Raw genomic sequence first — 25,361 nt, forward strand, 5'->3', positions numbered from 1 at the left:
CTCTCGAAAAAATACTATATATATAGATAAAATCCTTCGTATTCAGAGACTAGAAAATTTAAGTTACTGTATCAAAAGCTAGTCGCGTTATGTTCGGTCTAACCTTAAAAACTAGGATGGATCTCGAGCAATCATGCCTGTATTATATACCCTAAAGCTTAAAAGTCCCAGAATTCAAAGCAAACTGATACAGTCCAACCAACTAGACACATACATATTTTAAATGATCGTTATACCATTGGCTAATGTAGGAGATAAATGTAAAAGTGGTTAAGAGAAGAGATATGGGAAAATGTAATGAAGAGAATCTTTGTGAAATGTGGAACAAAATTGGTGGATTCAACAGAACATTTCTGAAGTTTATTTATTGAAAATATGCAAACAATCAAGGTTATAATTTTCTGTTATAATAAAATTATATTTATAAATTACTTTACAATATTAGGCAAATTTCGATTGGTTACTATATTGATGATATTTATAGTTCAAATAACTAGATGCATATATTTTAATGTAATACATTATATAAACGTAAAAAAGAGAATCTTTGTGAAATGTGGAACTAAATTGGTGGATTCAACAGAACATTTCTGAAGATTATTTATTAAAAATATACAAAAAAATTAACGTTACCTTTTCTGTTATAACAAAATATTTATAAATTACATTACAATACTAGGTCAATTTCAATTGGCAACTATTTTGATGATACATATAAAAAAAACTCAATTATTTCTACATTAATTGCTATGAAAGTAGCACAAAATACTTATACAACATAACAATCAGCAACTGTTTCATTTTATACCACTAATTATCAATAACGTGTTTTTATTAGTAATTAAAATTGGTAAACGTCAATATACGTAAACCGCTGAGGCATGTGCACATGTCAAATATACGTAACAGCATACGCATATTTTTGTTATAATTTCTGGGCATATCAGAATATTGTAAAATATCTTATTTATTAAAACTACGCCTGGATATATTTGAAATATATATGTACTATCATTACTTTTAAAAGATTTCAAAATAAAATTAACTTTTTGAAAAAGAAATGCTTTAAAAACTATTTAAACTGTTTTTTTTCAATGACATTTCATTCGGTATTAAATGTATTTGTTAATTAGAGGTGATGGTAGACGTTAAAATACGTAAACCATTAAAATATATTTTAAAGGTCATACGTAACAGTATACGTGTACACCTGATATGAATTCCAAATATAGGCAAACTTTAAACAGAATTAAAATTTGTATCAACTTTATGCCACATTTTGTAATATTATTTGTCTAAATTAGGAACTTTAATTGTATGAAATAAACGTCGTTTTGTAGATATGAGGAGCTGTTTGAGATTTGCACGTTATATTTGTATGTAACGTTTGAATAATTTAATTAGTTTGTTAAGGACATCACTAAAAATTACTGTTAATTAAAAATAATTACGCCTCAGGCTCTGGAAATTAATAAAACCTGTAATATTTGGCTGTTAAATCCCATTTTTCCTATTTCATATTATTGAAATTATGTTTCCCTTAAAAATTACTTAATAAAATGTTGGAATACAACAGTTTATAATTAATAAAGAAAATATTTTGGTGGTATTAAAATATGGAACCTCATAAATATGATATTATACCTAAAAACTTTATAGTGTGTCTGAAAATGAATATTTGTTTTCCACTAATTTTTGATTCTGATTTATTCAGCTAAAACCGAACATTTTATAAATTCAATATTCTGTTTGGAAATTTTGGTAGGCGATACGTAATTTAATTTCTAATTTTTTTTTCATAAAATTTCTCATGTTAAAATATTTTGAGAACAAGATAAAATGATATAATTCCTATAAACTTAGCTTTTGTATAGCTTGACAGTAAAAATATCTCGATTCAACATATAAAATAAAAATAATATTTTCTCTTCCTATAATAAATAATACCTGTATATATCAATTTAATATTTAAAATAAAAAATGTTTTCTCATTCTATTATAAATAGAAATAAATTTCAAAGAACAGTTGATATTTGTTTTCGACCATTTTTTAAATTTTGATTGATGCAATTAAAATTGGAAGACTAAAATAAAATACTGTGTTATAATTTCAATATATTGGATGTTAAATTTGTTTGAAAGCGCCTAGAAAATACTAAAATTAAAATATGAACGACATAATCAGTTTGGCAAGGACTAAAAATAACTTTCAATTAAAAATAATTAGGATTCAAACACACACAAATTTCATTCTAGTATAATATAATGTATGATTAAAATCATATTAAGTTTATATTCTACATATTACTTATACTTTTGATTCTAAATGATTCAGCTAAAACTGAGCATTTTATAAATGTAATATTCTGCTTGTCTAAATTCTATCGATGATCAAGAACAAAATTCCTATTTTGTCTGTTCAATATTATTAAAATGATATTTCAGTTGAAACGTTGGACTGCAATACGATTTATAATTTAATTTTAAGTTAATTTCTTTTTTATTAAAATTTGTATAAGTAAGCACAGAAAATATTTAAAATAAAATGTGGGTGTCTTAATAGTATTGTATACACTAAAATCAGTATTGTATACACTAAAATCATGTTAAGTTTAATTTCTACATTTTACAAGTACTTAATAATGAACTATCAACATTGTTTCATCAAGTCAGATATGTTAATAAAATTCTAAAATGTAATACTGTATGACATAAATAATAAAAATATTTTGATGATATTAAAATATAGAGAACAAGATAAAAAGGGTAGTATTCCTATAAACTTGGCTCTTGTATAGCTTCACAGTAAAAATATCTCTATTCAACAGATAAAATAATAATATTTTCTCTTCCTATAATAAATAATACATATCAACAAGAAATTAATTTCTATATATCTCAATTCAATATATACATTAAAAAATATTTTCTCATTAGAAATAAAATCAAAGAACGGTTAATATTTGTTTGGGCTATTTTTTAAATTGTGAATTTCAATATAAAATGTAAATATTAAAATTATTAAAATTAAAATATTAAAATATTAGTAAATAGTAGTAATTTCTAAAAATGACTCTCAGTTAAAAATAATCACGATTCAAGCTATTTTCATTTCATTCTAGTAGAAAATAATATATAATAATAGTCATATTAAATCATCAACGTTGTTTCATCACATCATATATATATCAATAAAAAGCGGAAATAGTTATATATAACGAAAATATTTTGTTAATATTATATCAAGAACAAGATAAATATGACACAAAGTTATTTACTTCTGTATAATTAAACAGTAAAAATATTTCCGGTATGTATTCGACGATTCTTTTTTTAATTCTGATTAGTGTAGCTAAATTTGAACACTAATACAAAATATTGTCTTATAAACTCATATATAATATATATATATATATATATATATATATATATATATATATATATATATATATATATATATATATATATATATATATAATATTATGTTAAATTTGTATTTAAATGTTTGAACTAAAAATAATATTGTTTTAATCTCATTCGAGCGTATGTTATTAATTCAAAACATATTATATTTTACTAAAATACAATACTATATGTTGTAAAGTATACTGATCTTTCGATCTCATCATAATTATAACATAGTTCATATAAAGTTCAGTTTGATTTCATAAAAGTATCTCAACTTTATGCATTTAAAAAAGAACTAACATTCTTTCTTTCTGTTATACGTAATATTTTCAATTATAAACTAATCTTAAGTTTTTACAATTAGCCTTTCAAAAATTGGGCATTATATATTATAATATTCTACAAACTATTATTTTATAAATCCATCATGTTGTGTTAAATTTATATAAACACAGTTAAATATCAAAATTGTGTAATTGTAAAAGTATCCGAAATATATCAATATCAATAAAATTTATAATATACCATTCACTTTAGCGATGCACACTTAGTGCAATATGGAGAATATATAAAATATCACATAAAATACCGTTCTAATTATGCCGCAATTTTTGGTTCCGATGGGTTGACATATTATGCCACTCAAATTTCTACAGTACTTCTTTCTACTAATTTCTATTCATCATATTTCTACAGTTATTTCTCTGTAATTTCCCCATTAGTTGTTTGATATATTTTAACACCAAAGTCTCATAGTTATATAGATTACTTTAGTTTTGCGTCATTTATTAATAATAACCTACACATTCAAAACCCACATCGAATACTCGATATTGTATCTTGTTAAAACCTGTTTAATCACGTAACAATTCGTCATATCTCACTATAATGCGCAGTCATACCAATAAACATGTTCTCGACCCATTTCATTCTGCATTACCAACATCGTCATTATTATTTCAACAAAAATACGACATCTAGATGCAAACGCCCTTTTATGGGAATAATAACGTAAAACAAATAACTCTAAAATTAAGTACTTACTGTGTCACGGCCATAATTGTTGTTTTTTAATCTCCCATAGTACGAAACCTAGGCTTCATATTTGTCTCTCATAGGATAATAAAAATCCCGATGATATAATTCACTCGTTTACCAGTGAATGGTATGTAAGATATATATGTATCACATATAATTTCTTGTTCTATTTTTTTTGTTTTGTTGGGAAATGGTGTTTAAAATTAATAATACTGCGTAAAATACGTTTCGGTTTTAAAAATATTTTATTCAAATCGTTGTTATAGTGTTTGTACAAACGCCATTCTATATCTTGTTTCGTTTAATATATAAGAGGGAGTTGAATATAGCTACACAACTTAGCCGTTCTAGGTTAGTGAAAATTAAATGTAAAAAATAATTGGGGGAGAGAAAAATTATATATGAGCAAAAGCATATGCTTGTGCGGTTATTCTGAATTTAATAACTAAATACTATCTTTAAAAAAATGTATAATGTATAGAAGTTATTAAATTGCAGGCAAGAAGAATAATAATAATATAGTATTAATAATAATAATAATAAAATATCTAACAAAGATAATGGAATTCACAATAAACGGTTTAAAAAGTCAATATTTATATATATGTATGTGGAAAAAGAACTTCAATCGTTTCAGTTTCGTAACAAACAACAAACACCAACACTACAACTGAGCAGGAAAGAGCGAGAGAACTGACAGAAACTGTATATCGTCGTTATCGTAGGGGGGGAAGGAGGGGTAGAAGACGAATCGGTCGATAAACGAAAACCGCTTCCTATAACCTCTCTCCATCATTTTCTCGTCGGGATTTAGTTCAGATCTAGAAAAATTCTATTATGGCGGCCGTAACGACCGGTTTTAGTGGACCTAAACGAGACCACGGGGGTCTCTCTAAATCTTAACTTCAAAGTAAATTGCAAATAAACAAATTAATATTAAAAATACTAAAATAAAAATACGTTACTCTTTCTGCGTGCCTTTCGCACCCTACTTTTTACGGTCTGTCGTCTCTTTTTATGGTCTTATTTTTCGTGTTTCGGGATCAGAGCGTGCGCGTTCCTAGCCTAGACCCCGCGCCCCCTTTATCTTATATCGATCGATCGATCGACGACGACGACGCCATATTGGACACGTTTTTTATCGTCGATATTCTCTGAAATTAATGGAGATTGTGACACCACAGTTCGGTGAAAAACAAACAAGTGTTTCTTCAATTCCAAAACGGAATATCAGTAGAACATAAAAATAAAGAGAAAGTTTGCTAGTTAGATGATGACGAGAGATCAGTCGCCATTTCGCATTGGCCAGATGCTAGTGGCGAGACTGATGCGAATTTTGAAAAGAATAAAGTAAAAAAATGTATAAATACGATGTAATATCACCAGCTGGTTTTTTTTACAGACACCTCACCAACCAATCCTCTCTCTGTGTGTGTGGGAGTGACCTCGGACGCCTCTTCTCTCTTCGTACGTACACAACAACACTAAACAACGAACTTCGAGGCAACCGGGCTATGCGCCGATATTTATACCGACTCTCCCCACTCCTTAGATTTTACTAGAAATGACGCTTGGCTACGTGACCCTTCTCGATGTATTGATCGTGGTGGGTCGTGGATAATGGCCGGCTGCATCTCGTCGTCTCTCTCTCTCTCATTATACATTCAACCCAGCACTCATCTCTCTCACTGAGTCAACTGTTTCGTTAGTCGTATATGGTACGTTTTCAAAAAAATTACTGCGTAGTTCTAGACTGCCCTCGTTTCTTTGTTATATCACCTTAAACCCTTAAACATATATTTACCCTTCGAAATACTCGGGCAGTTAACATAATTGCAAAGCAAACAAGTTCAAAGCTTACGTTCATTGTTAATTTCTGGCGACGATAGCAAATATCGAAACCCGTAAACAATCTAACCAATGTCAAATAATAAATTATTATAGAAAGGCAAAAATTTCCAGTGGATCAATTGGGTGAATCATATTTTGACGACGTAAAATGAAATGAATAATAATTTCTTTACTTCTGATATTACTGGATGGATTTCGATGAATATCTAAATATCTACCATACAAAAAAAAACGAAATTCTCCAAATATATACACATATTTTTAACAAAAACAAAACAGCTTCCACGTTGATAGCCATAAAACTGACGTAAAAGTTGTTGGTATTCTATGTTGATTAAATAACAAGTTATTCGATGTCAGGTTTCGAAAGGTGATGAACATTCTTCAATTAAGTTAACACAAAAAATTCAATTAAGATTCTTCGTGTGTTAGAACAATAGACGCAGAGCCAACTGCGATAATTCTCTTCGGTTTTTAGACTCCAAAACTATTATCTGCAAATGATAAATTAACCGTATAGTTAGAAATTAACGAATTTAATAGACTATCGTGCAATATTGTCATAAATAATACTTGGAAATAAACAAATAATGATTTTATTTTTGTTTAATCCCCATTCATTTATTGCATTGTATCTAAAACAAATGAGTACCAATAAATATTTGTAATTCCTATCTATTCTATTTATACTTTAATTGTTGTGTGGGGTCCCACAAATATAATAAAGACGATTGAAATAACGTCGGGCTTCAGATAAAGTTAGATTATAAAATAATGAACGACATATTATCAAATATAGAAATAAAAAAATCGATATATCATTTGTTTTTGGTCGGTTTCATTTTTACCAACTAATTTATATTCATTTATCTACGGATTATACTTGACGAATATATAAACACTGATATATACTTGCCTAATAATTTAGATTAGTAAATTTCCATGTTTTATATCCATCGATATATGTAACAAATGAATATAAAAAACTGTTTTATGTTAATTAGTGAATCATATCAATATAGATACTAATAATACTTTATTATGTCATATAGTACTATAATATTATCAAACAGTTTCTGCTGTTTGACAAAAAAGACGTCACTAAGAATTTAGAATCACAAATACAATAATTGCTCTACTTAGCAAGTAGGTTCTAAGTAAGACATGGGTCTATATGTATATCAGGATATTTAGTCGGCACATGTAGCTGCAGTAGTGATTTTTGTGATCGGTATATTAACAGTTTACAGGGAATGTATAGTCTATCCAAAGTTATTTTGTACATTCGTCATCAAGATGTTTAATGTATTGTCTACCGCATATAATTTAATACAATTATTTCAAAGGAAACTGTTAGTCTGAAAAGTATTGAAGAGGTCTAATGGAACTTCCGGATATTGCTTTTAAAAGAATACAATTTTAGACTATTTTAAAAGACTTATTATTTCATTATATGTAATTAGATGAAACATGGATATTTCAGAATTGGACCAATCTACCCAACGGTCAACAAAAGTTGACGGAAATAGGAATCAATGTAAATATAATCAAACACGACCCTAACCTACAAACTATTATAACTGTGTACTTAATTGTAGTTTTAAGTCCTTAGATAATAAATGCATTAGATTTACTGTGATGTTAAAATAAATTATATTTGATAACACTATTTTTTTAAATTATTTTATTTAGATTAGAATTTTGTTGCATATCAAAGCCAAACTGAACTAAAACTCTATGACGTATATACAAATTGGATAGACTATAGTAAAGTAGTGGACCCAGTACAATGACTTGTAAAACCTCTGAATATATTGTTACACATCAGTCAAATGAAAAAAACAGTTATTTATATTTTATTAGATTGCATTATAGAAGAAAACGTTCCATCTTAAATATCTAGTGAATAACATCCATAGTACATTTAAGCAGTTATTTTACATTTGTCAACATGTTGATGTTATTCTAAATTAACAGCAACACTCAACTATGATTTAGCATTTATTCATATTTCATGTATCGATGAAAAATCTTTCCACAACGTCCTCCTTCTCTCTGTAGCACTAATATCTTCAGAGTTTCATTTAGTGATTATTTTCTTCAGTGATGTACTTTATTAATTAATATATTAAGCGTCGCTTCGTACCGTATTTTATGTAGAAAAATAAGATTTGTACTGATTTTTAATTTATAAATTAGTTTGTTCAATATAACAGCTTATATAGGATTTTATTATTACATTATTTAAAATTGAAAACTACAGTGGTTTGCAAAATGCAGAATTATTCCCTGTTCAATATATGTTTATATTTAACTAGTATTATATTATTTAGGATAAATTTTTTAAAATGATTAATGATTCTTTGATAAATTTTACTAGGATATAGTAAGATTTTAATCCATTTTTTTTGATATTTAGGATTTATGAATGAAACAGAACAATATCTTGTGGATAGTTCAGTTTCTTTAGAAACTAGTGTTTAAATTTTAAAAATAAAATGTTCTTTTTTTGTAAGATGAAACACTACAGACAAAGATATAACGTTAAATTTCAATTCTGACTCACGTTCATTCATGACTTAAAGGAAGTTCTGGAAAATTCTAGAAGGGCGAAGTTTATTGATTTTGATATAGTTCCTTTCCTTGGCGTTGCCTTGTTGATATTGATTTTTAAGATAAGTCTTGTATGTATGTATGTGTAGATTTAGAATAGATTGCCAAATTGTTAGGATTGATAGATAGTTTATAATAAAAGTAACTCTTAAATATTACAAAACAATGAATAATATATGTTGTTACCATGATAATCGTACCAGATAATCAGTATTTTCAAATTTTCCGAATGTTTAAGATGGCCTGAGGAAGAAGGAGGAGTCCTAATTAAAGGGCAATTGAATGATCTTCTGAGCTGGCTTCTAGAATAAACCGTAATAGAATCCAGTAGTTTTATTATAAAAACCACGTGCTCACCCTCCATTCTCATATATATAACTTTTTCGATATAAGATTTTTATGATACCTATTTGATGTGCAAACATTGGAAATGATATTGCTTTGATAAGAACGAAATTAATCCTCATTGGCCCAAAGTTTCTTTGTATAGTGTTAACTTCAAGCTTTGCTGTCTCAATATATCCACAAAAATGACAGTATATCGTAAAGCCTACTTGTAACTTTAGCAATATTCGAACAACTTCCTGTAAATGAATGTAGTCTCCATTCATTCATTCATCTAATGAATTATCATAACTTAATTTGTCCATATACTCCTGAACATCATTGTAATGTATCTTTTTTCGACCCAAATGAAGCAAATTCCATTGATAAAGTCTGGAACCCAGAGGTTGGGGAACCCTAGCTTGAATTTTAGATAAATTTAGGTCCATTTTTATTTATAACAAAATATTGCCAAAGAAAGTCACTAGAATTCACGACTTCAATTCGACAGTCACGGTTTTATAAAGGTAATATTTTACCAGAGAAGTGGCAATGTCGTAGATCAAAACAGCACATGTATCACTGATTAGTGTTTAGAATGTATGTGAATAAATTGGCACCCATTTTTTTGTTTTTTGTTTACCAAGCTCAACAATTGATATCTGTAAACCAAAATACGCCTCTACATATGACCATATATGTAAGCAAACATCCTTTAATTATTTGATAATATTATAATACCACAATAACACAATATTATATTTAAATATTATCAAAATATTATAAACAACAATATTTTATTAAAATAAATAATATTTATCAAGACAGTGGAAACAAACTTTGTATCTAAAGTAATTTTACATATTTTTAATACGATAATATTTCATTTTGTTTGTATATATTTACTCTATTCAGGGTTTAGTAATTTCCTTTTTAGACGCCATAATATTTCCTTTGTTATACCTTAAATACAGTAAACAGAAGGAAGAGCTGGAATATTCCGTAAAAGCCTGGACATATTGATTTTCTCTGCAAACGCTGTAAGCTGGCTAATATGAAAAGTTCTATTAGTAAGAAATATATTTTTTATTAAATTAAAAATCGGCTATAGTTGATAGATTGAATTCGAAGCTAAGGAAGTATAAATAAACAAGTGTTTTTTTATTGTACCTTATATATAGATAGATATGCTTAACACAATCTTTGTACTGGAAAAAATGAAAGACGAGTGTAGGATAAATGCAGTAATAAAATCAGTATGTATTTCCAAAATTAAAATTAAATTAAGAGTCACTCTTATACACTGTACAAGTTTTGTGATTTTGTTTGCTACAATCTGCAAAGCGTGTTGTCCAGTAGCTATGTTTTTTGATTTTGCTTTTTTGTAACTGTGATTTTGTAACCTCTCATGTTTGAAAGCAAAAAATTATTTTGAGATCATCGTGTATCGTGTGATTACAGTGACCTACTCCCAATATATTCGGGTGTTCCGCAGGGCAATGTTCTTGGCCCATTGTAATATCTTATGTATACGATACAGTGGTTTTATAGTGACCCGAGGATCGAATATCAGCCACAAAAAACCTCCAACTTCTCTTCAGCAAGCAGACAACGTTAAATATCTGGGAATGCATTTCGATCGACGTTTGACATGGAAAAAACATATAGTTACAATAAGCAAACAGCTTGGGCTTAAACTAAACCAAATGTATTGGCTGATAGGGCGTAAATCTAAATTATCATTAGATAATAAGGTTTTGCTGTATAAGTCAATATTTAAGCCCATTTGGACAAATTTAACATAGATATCATCCAGAGGTTCCAGAATAAAGTGTTGCGAGTCATCGTCGATTACGTGTCCAACAAATTGCTTCAGCGTGATATCCCCATAGAACCCATAACGAGTGTGATTTGGAGTGTTAGTGGGAAATACTCTGAAAGACTATTAGTGCATCCCAATACACTCGCCAAGCAGTTAAATGTGCACGATGATAGTAAAATGCGTAGGCTCAAACGCAAACTGCCATACGAACTGGTTAATCGACACATAGGGTAAAATTTAATAATCTCTAGAATAAGTTAGAATAGTTTTTAGAATAAGTTAGGAGACTTTAAAATAAATTAGAATAGTATCCAGAATAAGAGTTCGATTATAAGTTGTAGATCACTTACTGAAGTGTGTTGAGATGTTTAGCGTTGTTGCTATATAAAATGACAGTATTGTTAATAGTACTTGCGTAGCCTGATTATACATGAGCTGCACATGTACATGTTTACTAAAACGAAATATTTTTAACAACTTTTTTTATTTCTTTAATAAAAGCCTCTACTTTACTGAACTTAAAGACAATAATTTCCCAAGATTCTCAAGATGATTCAAGCAAAAAAATGTTTCAAAAATTGCTTTTTTGAATTTTATAAATTTATACTTAATATAAATATATGTGAGTAATAAATGCAATTTTTAACACAGTTTATTATTAAAAAGAACTGTTGTACAAATATATCTCTTTATATATTTACGAAATTCAAGGTTTATTTCTCTCTTCCCATATCGTGTAAACGAACCAGAGAGCCGAAATATTCCAGAAAAGCCCGGATTATTGATTTTCTAACTGCGTTTTGTAAACGTTTCGAGCTGACTAATGCTTACTGACTATATAAAGCGATGGAAATATATCTAACACAAAAGATAGATGAATAATTTACGAAAATATGGTTATGACATATTAATAAAATATTTATTAGTCATCTATTTTGCATTCATTGACAATTATTTAGGAATATGGTGATGAAGTCCAATGATTTACGTTTAAAATGAATGATAAACATATAAAAAATATTTTTAACAAAAAAAATTAATCGACTTCAAAATATAAATAAAGAACTCACTAAAAGTTAAAAAATAATCAAATTTAGATTTTAAGGATTATTTTTATTACATTATTTTTTTAAATAATTTATATAAGTTATATATTTCATTCAATTTCACTTAAACAATATTATTTTTTGTTTTCTATAGGAACTAAATAATCTAGCTAATATGATACATTAAAACAAATGATGTAGTTATTTAAACAATGGACAAACAAAGTAATAGAAAATGGTTTCGTGTCTATTCGTTGAGTACAATGAACTGCTTCGCAATTAATGTAGTTCATTACATTAGTTTATTGTAATATAGAAACTATGTCAATTTTAATAATATTACTCTGTTAATAAGTTTATATTGCTAAAGACAACTTTAAATATCACAGGAATTGTATTTTCTAAACTCTATAACAATTCATACTAAAAATTATAATTTTTATATTTATAATTTGGAATATTTTCTGTTCTTTACAAATTCTGAACTATTACAGATATAATTTTTTTGAAGGTTTTTAAAAATAAATAATTGTTTCCCTCGAACATTTAATCAAAATGTAGACATGTTAACATCAAGATGTTGGTTTTAACGAACCTTTCAAACAAATATTCTGGTAATTGTTAGTGTCACCAGAATTATAAATGATTTAAATTGATACTGTATATTGTTTTTGTAAAATAAATTGGTGGTTCAAACAAAAAATTACTTTGACGAAATAGTTTTAACAAAATTTTTTTTTTTAATAATAATAGGAATTTCACAAGATGATTTTAGTAGAAAATATTTTTAAAATGAATTGAAACCCTTTATTTAATGTAAATATGTGTGAGTAAGAAATGCTGATTTTGATATTGTTTATTTTTAAAATAAGATTATGTATACATATGTCTGGCTCTATATTTACTATTATTTATTAATTATCTGACTATTTATGATTAAGGTTTATTTCACTCTTCTTACATAGTGTAAATGAAACAGAAAATGGAAATATTCTAGAAAAGCCCCGGTTATTGATTTTCTAAGTTCGTTTTGTAAACGTTTCAAGCTGACTGAAGCTTACTGACCATATATAGCGATGGGAATATATCTAGCACAAAAGATGAATAATTTATAGAAATATTGTTATGACATATTAATAAAATATGTATTATAATCATCTGTTTTGCATTCGTTGACAATTGTTTAAGAATATGGTAATCAAGCCGAATGGTTTGCGTTTAAAATATTTTTTTAATAACATCTTTATTCGATACGCTTAGTATAATCCTAATTATAAATTACTTTATTACTACATTTCATTGTACTTGGATTAATTCACAAGCAAAACAAGTGCGAGAAAATACATCAATATGTATTCCTCAACTATAAAATTATAACAACTTATAGCTATTGTTTACAATTTATATAAGTTCGTATGGTTTGGTTCGCTTCTGCTGTCCAGCAGTTGTATTCCTTCCACGTTAGTATGATTTAGTAACCTTCTTTCGTATTTCAAGGCGAAATATTGGATAACTTCGTACGTGGCGATAGGTATTGGTAATCAATCGAAGAACCTTGTTTTGACAGCGTTGTATGACTAGTTGATTTGAACTTTTAACGCAACCCCATATTTGCACCCCATAGGTCCAAATTGGCTTTATGATTCTCTTATAAATCAACCTCTTTGATTTTAAGTCAAGTTGAGAGTATCTGCCGACTAACCAGTATAGTTGTTTTATTTTGGTTCTAATGTGTTTTGCTTTTTGTCTAACATGATGTTTTCAATTTAATCTACCGTCAAGATGGATTCCAAGGTATTTAGCTGATTCTGCTTGAGGTGATAATTAAGTTTTTATTATTTCGCCGCAATTCAAAATTAACGTGGACAGATTTGGAGCTATTAAGTTGAATTTTCAAATCTTTCGTCCATTCGTAGATTATGTTGACTGCCACTTGTACTTTTTCTATATCCCTAGGCATGATATATCGTTTGCCATAATAACTATATCGCGAGCAAAGGTTCCAAGTAGTGTTTCTTTTGTTGTTGGAATGTCAACAGTGTAAAGCAGATATAGGAGAGCCGGAACTCCAGCCGAAATAGTTTTAAATGTCGAGAACGCCATTTCGTACGATACTCTACATTTTTTTCCGAAAAGGTATGACTCCAGCAATTGACAATAGTTACGCGGTAACAATTTGCTCATCTTACAGATTATTCCCAAATGCCAAACCCAATCAAAAGCTTGTGAGACATCCAGGAATATTGCAGGGCAGTATTTCTTTTCCTCAAACGCTTTCTCAATGGTTTAAAATGATTGACAAACGTTTAAAAAACGAATGAAGACCTACTAATATCTCTAATACGCTAAAAAATACTGAGAATTGTAATGATAATTAATTTATTCATTCAATAATATCATGCAACCGTCATTATTTAAAATATATTATTTCTTACGAGAATCAAGATTTTCCAAATAAAAGACAGATAAAATAATCAAATAACAAAAAAATCTAGAAACAGTCGAAGTTCGCATAGAACAGAATGTTGCATTCTAGACTTGTTTTGGTTTCATTTGTTTTGAACATCAGCCCCCCATTATTGAAAATCCCTTTTCAGAAGCTCTGTCAAATAACGATTCAAGTGCAGGTAATATATATTTTTAACGCTATATCTTTATTACTACGCAATAATTTTTCTTATTGCATCTTATGTGCATTAGATATGCTTAGGCAATATTAATATATGAAATTAATTTATTTTATTGTTCTGTTGTATTTGCATCAATTATCAACCAAAACAAGAAGAAATTAAAATTAAATTAGACTATTTAAGCTAAACTTAAGGGTAAACACTTATACACTATACAAATTTGTGTGACTTGGTTCACTTCAATCTTGATTTTTGTGTGTTGTCCAGTAACTTTATCGCTTCCACGTTGCTGTACCGTTACGTTGATTTAGTAACCTTCTATGTTATTTTAGGGCGATATCTTGAATAACATCGTGAATCTATCTGATTTCGAGGTCATCGTGCGGTTCTTCGCTGGTTAGTAGCGATAAATATTGATTATTATTTAAAGAACTTTGTTTTGGCAGCGTTGGATTACTAGTCAGTTTGATAACTTAGGTTAACTCCATACTTGAACCTTATAAGTCTAAATAGACCTTATAATCAACTCATAGACCAATCTCTTTGATTTTTGTTCAAGTTAGAAATATCTTCCGACAAACTAGTATAATTTTTTGAGCTTGAGTCTTATCTGCTCTGTCTTTTATGTAAGGTGATGCACTAAGCAAGATACACGTTATATATTTGATTCACTTTAAGTTAAACATTTCAGTTAAAAAAACTGAAATAGTTTTTTATAGATTATGTTTTTTTTTAGTTTAAAGAAAAACTAACTGTACTACATCAAATAATGTGAATATGTAGACCATGTGTAATGTGTATAAGAGTAACTTAGGATCTTCTCCAACAGAGATATGTAAAACGAGAAATACCGCCTCATAGACTGTTTCCATATTTCCAATGATGTGTTAATAAAAGATATTTTTGTTCAAGTCTGAAGAAAAAGCTATGCTGGAGTCTAAACAGTGCTGGAGGTTTCTATTTCGAATCCTCTACTAGAGATTATAAATATAAAATGTACAAAAATAATCGAATATTCCTTTTCGGCTATGTATTTAGATCAGAAATCATTACAGTGGTCCTATTTAAGTAATTATAAATGCTATTTTATCAAATCAATAAATCCATCCACTCAAAACTAATAATAAATCTTTAATTAATGTTGATAAATGAGAAAAGTAATTGGTTTTTCCAATAATCATACTTTTACAATTCAGTTTTAATTGCGTTTTCTTTTTTAATATTACTTATTTTTTACTTTTATTTCGTTAAAAAGGAGGTCAATTATAAGTCAATTAAACTATCAAATACTGAGCAAAGAAACACTAATTAATGGTATTAAATGAAGAAATTCCTATTTTCGTATAAATACAGTTCTCTAATTTATTTCTAAATTACAAACTATAAATTGCTGAAACTAATGGTAAAACTAATGGTTCTCTGCCATTTTGATCGATGATCTTCTACCTCTTTCCTGATAAAACTATAATTCTGTCACTGTGGTGAAATCTGAGCAACAATTTTTTTATGACATCTTTATTAGATATGCTTAGTACAATCTTAATTATAAATTAATTTATTACTGCATTTCATTTGTAGTTGGATTAATTCACAAGCAAGACGAGTGCGAGATAAATACATCAATATGGATTCCTCTCAATTATAAAATTATAATAACTTAAGCTATAATTTACACTAAAGGTATACATTTTATATACGTTCGTATGGTTTGGTTCGATTCAATCTTCTGATATCCTGCGCGTTGTCCTGTAGTTGTAATGCTTCCACTTTAGAATTATTTAATCTCAAAGAACTTCACAAATCCATTTGATTTCCAGGTCATCGTGCAATTCTTCGTTGGCTACGCAGCGATAGGCATTGATAATTAATCGAAGAATTTTGTTTTGGCCGCATTGGATGACTAATTGATTTGAATTTTTAGTGCAACCCCTTTATTTGCACCCCTAGGTCCAAATTGGCGTTAGGATTGTCTAATAAATCAATCTCTTTGATTTTAGATCAAGTTGAAAGTATCTTCCGACTAAACAGTATAGTTGTTTTATTTTGGTTCTAATGTGTTTTGCTTTTTGTCTAACATGATGTTTCCAATTTAATCTACCATCAATTTGGATGCTGATGTATTTAGCCGATTCCGCTTGAGGAATTGGGTATCTATTGAGTGATATAATTAGGTTTTTATTATTCGCCGCAATGCAAATTAACATGAACAGATTTGGAACTGTTAAGCTGAATTTTCCAATCTTTAGCCCATTTTTAGATTTTGTTGACTGCCACTTCTACTTTTTCTATTGCCCTGAGCAGAGATATGTCGTTTGCCATAAAAATTGTGTCGTCAGCAAAGGTTTCAAGTTGTATTTATTTTGTTGTTAGGTATGTCAGCAGTGTAGAGCAGATACAGGAGAGGTCCTAAGACCCTACCTTGAAGAACTCTAGCCGAAATAGTTTTAAATGTCGAGACTCCAAAATTTTCTTCCGAAAAGATATGACTCCAACAATTGACAATAGTTACACGGTAACAATTTGCTACACAATCTGATTATAGAACATATACAGACTTTAGAATAAGATTCACGATAAGACAAATTTAGTTTTAAACTTTTAAACAAACTTAATGAAGCGATTTTCTACAAGTCATGGGTTTAACATTATAAATCTGTCATCATCCCTACTGGACCATAATTAGAATAAGTATATTGAAAACTGTTGAAGTATATTCAAAAATTGAATGTTTCAATAAATATCGCTTAAAAGATAAAGTCGTTTTTACAACTCACTTATAAATCAATTTTTCTTTTTCGGTCCATTTTCAAGTATTTATTGAATAACCTGGTATAACACGTTCATAATTTAGTGATTGTATGAATGAAGCATTCAAAATATTAAGTATGATGAAATTTACACGAAAAATATAGCGTACGACATGTTATCATTTCAACCAATATATCATAACGTACAAAAGACCCTGATATAATAACGTAAAAAGCCTTAAGTATATCTATAGGTCAATTATTTTCAAATTTAACGTTGTTATCTCCGTGTTTATATATAGTCCCCCTAAATCATTCCTCATTGGTCACTATTCATTGCGCCTCCAAAATGATATCACATGTAATTATAGTGGTGGCGTTCTTCTTAAGCGGAACGATACAAGTTCATTCTGAAGCTATACCATCCATAATTATTGTGGGAAGTGGGCCATCAGGTATAGCAGCAGCCACCAAACTTTTAAAAAATGGTTATACGAATTTATTGATATTGGAAGCTGAGAATCGAATAGGTAAGTAGAATATATAAGTAAATACAATGTAGTGGAGGTAGGGGTAGTAAGGGCAGCTTCTCTCATGAGATATAATAAAAAATATATGATTTTTATTATATGACATCTGTATTATATTAAATAATCCTGAAATAGCTGTATTTGATGTTAGTTGATATGTAAGTTCATTTTTCGTGAATAGTGCTTGATCTTTGACAGAAAAACAGAGGAAATCTTCATTTCAAAATAATAGGTCTAATAAAGTCGATTTTAACAAGCTTTTATTGAGGTGTATTTTCTCACTAGTAAATTAAATATGTGGTAATCAGTTGGTGTCAGGTCCGGAGTATAAGATGGACGCATAAGAACCTCTCAGCCAAGCTTCCGCATCTTCTTGCGAATCGCTAAAGATGTGTGTGGCTTGATAAAATTCCTATCCTACTGTTCAAAGTTGTTTATTTTAATCTTATTCAAAAGTTTGGCAGTAAGGAAGCAGGTCATAGTACATGATCTCTTGCTAGTCCCGCCAAACGTACATTAAAAATCATCATCTTCCTGATCATCTTCAAACACTGCTCCGAATCATCAACTAGTCGTTGTTTTTGGTCAAAAGTGAGCTCGCGCCGCATCCACTTTGCACAGAGCTTTCTCATACCCAAATATTCATGAATGATATGATGTACACGTTCAGTTGATATCTTTAGAGTGTCTACTACTTCATTCAATTTTAATTTAAGGTCACTCAAATTAATTTATGGATTTTTTTAATGTTTTCGTCGGTAACAACCTCTTTTGGGCGTCCACTGCGTTTACTGTCTTCGGTGCTCATTTCACCACGTCTAAACTTAGCATACCAATCCTTGATGGTTGATTTTCCTGGGGCAGTGTCAGGAAACTAGGCATCAAGCCAAGTTTTTGCTTCAACTGTATTTTTTCCTTCAAAAAGCGATGTTTTATCAACACGCGAAATTCCTTTTTATCCATTTTTTTTTCACAATAACAAAAGTTGCTTCACTCAAAATGCTATAATTCACAAACTAATGGTCCGACAGCTATCGAATGTATACACGCATGTTTTGAGGGTTGGGGCTAACTAAAAACATATGGATTTAATTCTAGTAGAGCCATCTATGTGTCAGGCCGGGGACGTTTCAATTGACCTGTTAAAATAATTTAATGTTAATATAAAAAAAATTGTAGGAGGTCGAATTAACAGTATAAAATTTGGCGACGCTTTCATTGACCTTGGAGCTGAATACTGCCACGGGGAAAAGGATAACATTGTATATTCGCTTGCTAAAGATCTGGACGTACTTCGACATTCCGACAGTCAGATCCATTTCTTGAGATCGAACGGAGAAATTTTGGATGGATCCACAGCAAATAAAATCATAGAATTCGAGGAATCGTTGGAAGCGGACGAGACCTCCAAAGAGAACTGCAGGAACGTCAGTTCCATTGGAGAATGTTTAGAAATTAAGTAAGTTTAATTTAGTGAATATTTCTAGTTTCAAGTCCGTCAGGTTCTTATTAAATTTAATATTAATACCACTAATCAAAGAATTGTAATCGTGATGTTGACCATTATAGATCTTTCTCACTTCACTGGTGAAAATGTCGACAGGGAATATTATTAGGAATTATGACACGTTTGTGTGAAGCTATCCACATCCGGGGAGGCTGGAATTATCGGCCAAAATCTCTCGGTTTATTCACAATCAATAACTCTAGATATATAACTAGGAGGACCATCGGCCCTATCTCCGTATCTGGTGAAATAATGTTTATATATGTCGCTTCTGTATATTTTATTATATGGACCTCACTACACAACACTGCACAAGATCAGATGATTTGATTCTTTTGAGTCTGTGCCCTGTTCTGGTGGTATCCAAAAGCTGTAATAATTCAATATTCTCGTGAGAATGTAGTCTTTCCTCATGCCCACTTGCAATTCTTTTGATTTCTTGACTGACTGTGGTTATCTGAAGGTCTCGATGTAGGTAATCAGTCCTATAGTATTTGGGTGCGCCCACAATACCTCTCAGGACTTTGTTCTGAAATATTTGTATTTTATTTATATTACTCTTTGCAGAACATCCCCGTAATTGAACTCCGTATGTCCATATAGGTTTCAGTATTTGCTTATGTAATAGCGATTTATTATATACTGATAATTGTGATTTTCTTCCAATTAGCCAGTACATTTTCCTATAGTTCAATTCCAGTTCCTTTTTTTCTTCTTTATATGTTCCTTCCAGCGAAGTTTCGCATCAAGATTCATTCCTAGATTTTAGCGTTGTTGCTATATGGAATGATAGTATTATTTAATGTTGTTGGTGCTTGTACGGCCTGTTTATAGGTGAACTGCACATGTACATATTTACTTTCATTAATTCTTATTTTCCAAGCTTGTGTTCAATTATTTATATTGTCACTTGCCTGTTGTAATTTTCGTGAGGCTTCTTCATTATTTTCTCCGACAGCTATAATCGCAGTATCATCAGCAAATGTAACCATTGTAATTTTCTCCATTTGTGGTATATTACAAGTGTAGAGCAGATAAAGCATGGGTCCCAGTACAGTTCCTTGTGATACACCTGCTATAGCTTATTTTATTGTAGAGTAAGCTTCTTCTTTATTGACTCTAAACATTCTGGTTGTAATGTATGATTTTAATAGTTCGATGTATTGTTTTGGTAGCATTTTCTGTAGTTTATGAACAAGACCTTCATGCGAAACTTTCGTGGGCTTTTTCAATAATATCTGTTATTCTGTGGACCTGGTTAATTGTTGAATGCTTGGTAATAAACCCAAAGTTTGTGTGGTGTGTTGGTATTAGGTGTTTCTCTCTATGATCGGTTTTATTCTTTTCAACAGGAGTTTTTCAAAAATCTTAGATATTACTGGCAATAGTGATATAGGTCTATAGGATTTTAATTCATTTGGTGACTTCCCAGGTTTTGGGAAGTCATCATAATTTCCGCCATCTTCCAAATGCCTGGGGCATATTTTAATCTATATGCTGTATTGATCAAGTTGGTGAGTTTTATAATTCCCTTTCTTAGTATTTTTTGCACTAATTCTCCTGTTATTAAATCGTAGCCTGGTGATTTTCTGGAGTTAATATCAGTTTTAACAACTTAGGTTAGGCTTCTATGTCCTGCAAATTGTATTCAATATTAGTTTCGTTTGGTCTGAAAATTTTTTCTAAATATTCAGTAAATGCTTCTGCTTTTTGGTAATTGTCACGTGCCCATATAGACCCATACAAGACAGAATATGTATCAACCAAAATATTTGCAATCATTTTTTAATCAGATTGATATTTCAGATCAAAATTGTTTCCCAAATCGGCCACGAACTCGAATCAATCCGAGATATTTCAAGAGGCATACGAATGGATCAAAAACAGCTTGAGCGCGTTGGACTCTCCATTCGACCTCAACGACCTAAATATCACGTCAAACTACACCAAATGTGGTGGAGATTTAGGCATGAACTGGAACGGACGTGGGTACAAAACCATCCTGGAGATAATGATGCAGAAATTCCCTAAAATAGAAAACCAGCTGCCCATTGACGACAAAATATTGTTACGAAAGGAGGTTGCAAATATCACTAATTGGAATGAGTCAACGTTGATTGTTACCACAACTGACGGCGACAAATACGAAGCCGGTCATGTAATTTTCACAGCTTCACTGGGAGTTTTGAAAGCCGATCACGAAAAACTGTTTAAACCAATTCTGCCTGAGACTAAAATCAAAGCCATTAAAAATATCGGATTTGGGGCGATACTGAAGATAGTGATGCGTTTTTCTGGTAATTGGTGGCGGAATAATTCCAGCTGGCCCCTAATTTGGACTACAAAAGATATACAAAAGCTTAAACAGGTCTGTATTGTTTTATTACCAGTTTTTAGGAAAAAATACAAATAAAAGTATTGTCTATTTGATTCTATACATCTTGTCCATCTTTAAGGCAATTTATGGATGCCATTCCAAAAAAATTGTTTGTCTCTTGAGCAAAACCATTCATCGAGTCATTTTCTCTGTAAGCGAGTGTACTATTGATGCCGAAAGTTGATAGTTGAATGAGGAAAGATCTGAAGAGTACGGCGGTGCGACAATATGTCCCATCCAAGTGCTACCAACGCTTCCTTGACCGGTTTTACTTCATGAGAGGGCATGTTATGGTGCTCTATAATCATTTTACCGTGTTTTTCGATCATTGAATGGTTAAAATTGATAATTTGTTGTCGATAGCGATCACTATTAACCGTTTCATCAGGTTTCAGCGGTTCATAATACACCACGCAACTCTTGTCGAAAAAATGATTTGGGCTTGGAGTCGATCGGCCAGTTTCGCCAGGTGATAACCATAATTTTTTGCGCTTAGGGTATTCGAAATAAATCCATTTTCCATCACCCATCATGTGGGTTTTACACAATAAAACTCGTTTTGGTACTTCGAATAATTTCAAAATATTTACACAGCAGTACACAGTAACAAATATGGAGTGGCCATACCTCCCCACTGACCACACCTCTCCACACATTCCCGTTACCTGCAAAAATGTTTTTAATTTTCAATATAATTTCTCTTAATTTCCTTCAGCTATTGCATCATTGCAGTAGTACCAGAAAATAAATGGAGTTATAAAACGAACCATAAATGTCAATCAAGATGTGTTTTGTTGAAGGATGATTGATTACCTTCAATAAACCAGGTCTTTTTTCGAGAATTTTTACATCCAATAAAGTGCACAGTGGTCTAAAAGTTGGAGTTTGGAGGTGATACATGAACAAAATTTCTCTTCCAACTTAAAAAGGTACGCTAACACTGTTTTGTTTTGATTCAACATCATGGTGGTAGATCCAAGTCTCATCAAGTGATAAAATGATGAACAAAAGTTATGAAGAATAACGTAGTAAGGTTTGCAATCTTATTTCCTTTTAATACCACGAAAAATTTACTTATTCCGTAATTTAACGTTGTAATTCACTCAATTTTAGGCAAATTTGGAATGGCTTACCGCCATAAGTGGCATAATCCGCGGCGAGAACAACACAAAGGTACTTATCGCTTGGTTTGCCGGGAAATACATACCGTACATAGAAACACTATCAGAAGAAGAAATTAAAAATGGAGTCACATATACACTAAATGCATTTTTCTCTCCTCATTATAATGTTACACCACCAGAAGAAATAATAAGGTATGGAAAAAGTATTCGATATATAGCACACCGCTCAGTGAGTTGCAAGCCCGACATATATATAATATTTTAAACCTCTTAACATTTTCTCGAAAGGTAATCTAGTAGTCTTAAGCTTCAAACCACACGTGTCAAAATGTCACGACTGTTACTCTAAAAGTTAGAATGATTTTAACGTGTCAATTTCTCTCGGACTCCATCGACAAGAACGGTTAAGAGATGATACCCACTAGAAGTTGCAGAAAGTCTCATAAGTAGTCCATAAAATCAAATAAGTTGCCTAAGATAGCAAAGAAGTTAAATACATTAGAACATTTTTAACAAGAAAGCCGTGTTCAGAGTCGATCAAAAACCTCAATGCATGAATGATTTAGAACACTATAAGCGAAATATATAAACAGTGGAGAACCCATCAATCCATTAATCCACTCCTGAATCAAAAAGATCGTCAACTGATTGCATATAATTCGGTAAAAACTGTCCATAACAATGAAAAGTTCAAACATCACTTGCTGTGATATGGTCTCGGAGGTTTGTTCATTGACTGGTGCTGATTAAATCAAAATCATTAATAACGAATATTAACTAAAGTATATCCTTAAATCCAAAATTCTAGTACTAGTTAGTACAGCCTGTTTGCAAATGTCGCTAAAAAATTCTCTAGGGAAAGAGATTTGGTTTAAACAAAGAATGATTCTGTGGAAAAGATATATAAAAGAGGAATAAGCTGAATACTGAATATCTCCTCCTCAATCACTCCTCAAATAGAGCAGAAATCTTGATGAATAAAGTTGAATTTTGCCTAAAAACTGCTGATTGATAAGTTAGGCTGAGGACTTTGAGTGGTGTGTTAATAATACTTACTCTTTTTTTGTTTATTCTTATAACGATATTGCATTACAGAACTACCTGGTACTCTAATCCCCACTTTAGAGGCACCTACTCATACGAATCGGTGAGAGGTTATCTTGCAGGGGGTAGTAATCTACCAGAATTATTGGCAGAACCTCTGTTGAAGAGCGATGGCACACCATCACTTTTATTTGCTGGCGAAGCAACTCATTCCCATTATTTCTCCACTGTTCATGGAGCAATTGAATCTGGTTATAGAGAAGCAAACAGATTAATAAACTTTTACAGTAAGAACAAGTAAAATATTATGTCAATAAAAGTTGTTTACTTAAGTTCAAGTTAAAGTTGAGTTATTTCGCATTTAACAACATATATTAAAGATTTCGAAGATATATATCATCCAACATCCATTCTATTTTCGGACATTTTACTATGATTTGTTCACTTAGACTAATTTCTCAATTAAAAATAGCTAACTGTAGTTTACTACAACAAATGTCATATAAAGTCACGTTATCAGTAAAATATGCCTTAAATCAAATGAAAAAAATTCAATTTAATACCATAGATGCTGATGATGAAATATATATTAACAAACAATAACGCAAGAATAATTTTTATTATATTGAACTAAGGTTTATTTTTAGTCCAAGGAAAACATAACCACATCCACACCAAAAAAACCACATCCGTTAAATATGATTACTGTATAATCAGTACTTCCAGCAAAGCATTCTAAATGGAAAGTAATTGGAAAAGAAATATCAAAATATAAACTTCAAACTTAGACTGGAAGTTCCCACGCTTTTTGACAAGACCCACAGCTGTGGGGCAATTTTAAAATAACCCCTATTTAGATATAGTCGGGAGACATCTGTTCTCGCAGCTGCTATATAACAACTGTAAATATTAGTGCACACATATGACATTTCGAAGTATATAATAGGTAATACCGCATGAGTTAACATCCGAGGTAGTTTCTTTGGAGTAGTAGGCTAGAGTAATTGGAAGGCTGAAGTTTTTACATACAAATAAAGAAAATCCATAAAACATGTAAATATTTTAGGGAATTTTTACTAAAAATAACAAAGGGATATTAAAAATGAAGACGTAATGTAAATTTAATTCATGCCTATAACTCCGAAATAGAGTAAATTTTAATTGCATAGACTCTTTTTAACCCAATTATGACAATGACAATCTAAAATTCAATTACAGTATTAAGAGTTGCATAATAAAAAAATATATGATATGTTAAAGTGACATATAAATATTTTAAATCAAATAGAACCCCATCTAT

The 25,361-nt window shown here is 30.1% G+C and overlaps 1 protein-coding gene and 1 long non-coding RNA gene across 3 annotated transcripts; one reads left to right on the top strand and one right to left on the bottom strand.

The window, feature by feature from the left end:
• Positions 1 to 4,672: 4,672 nt before the first annotated feature.
• Positions 4,673 to 5,989, bottom strand: LOC143200822 (uncharacterized). Its single transcript, XR_013006819.1, has 2 exons — positions 5,858 to 5,989; positions 4,673 to 5,600 (listed from the first exon to the last, which is right to left on the bottom strand). It is a non-coding gene; the product is annotated as an uncharacterized LOC143200822 (long non-coding RNA).
• An 11,808-nt stretch (positions 5,990 to 17,797) lies between these two features.
• LOC143200802 (spermine oxidase) lies at positions 17,798 to 24,399 on the top strand. Of its 2 annotated transcripts, none has more exons than XM_076411520.1 (5): positions 17,798 to 18,009; positions 19,189 to 19,468; positions 21,323 to 21,884; positions 23,007 to 23,209; positions 23,826 to 23,959. In XM_076411520.1, the coding sequence occupies exons 1-5, from the start codon at positions 17,829 to 17,831 to the stop codon at positions 23,833 to 23,835; spliced, it is 1,236 nt and encodes a 411-aa protein (XP_076267635.1). In that variant the 5' UTR covers positions 17,798 to 17,828; the 3' UTR covers positions 23,836 to 23,959. The 2 variants fall into 2 exon arrangements, with proteins under 2 accessions (XP_076267635.1, XP_076267634.1); XM_076411519.1 differs by lacking the exon at positions 23,826 to 23,959 and adding an exon at positions 24,113 to 24,399 and having other exon boundaries at positions 17,799 to 18,009.
• The last annotated feature ends 962 nt before the right edge of the window (positions 24,400 to 25,361 follow it).

The sequence above is a fragment of the Rhynchophorus ferrugineus genome, unplaced genomic scaffold, assembly GCF_030347505.1.
Source record: "Rhynchophorus ferrugineus isolate W39M unplaced genomic scaffold, kcgeb_rfMv2 rfM8, whole genome shotgun sequence".
Classification (NCBI taxonomy): Eukaryota; Metazoa; Arthropoda; class Insecta; order Coleoptera; family Curculionidae; genus Rhynchophorus; species Rhynchophorus ferrugineus.

Bases quoted from the DNA above. Each gene is read 5' to 3' on its own strand.
- LOC143200802 (XM_076411519.1), top strand. From the start codon at position 17,829: ATGATATCACATGTAATTATAGTGGTGGCGTTCTTCTTAAGCGGAACG. The intron at 18,010-19,188 runs GTAAGTAGAATA...AAAAAATTGTAG, and splicing joins GGAAGCTGAGAATCGAATAG to GAGGTCGAATTAACAGTATA. The intron at 23,210-24,112 runs GTATGGAAAAAG...ATTGCATTACAG, and splicing joins CCACCAGAAGAAATAATAAG to AACTACCTGGTACTCTAATC.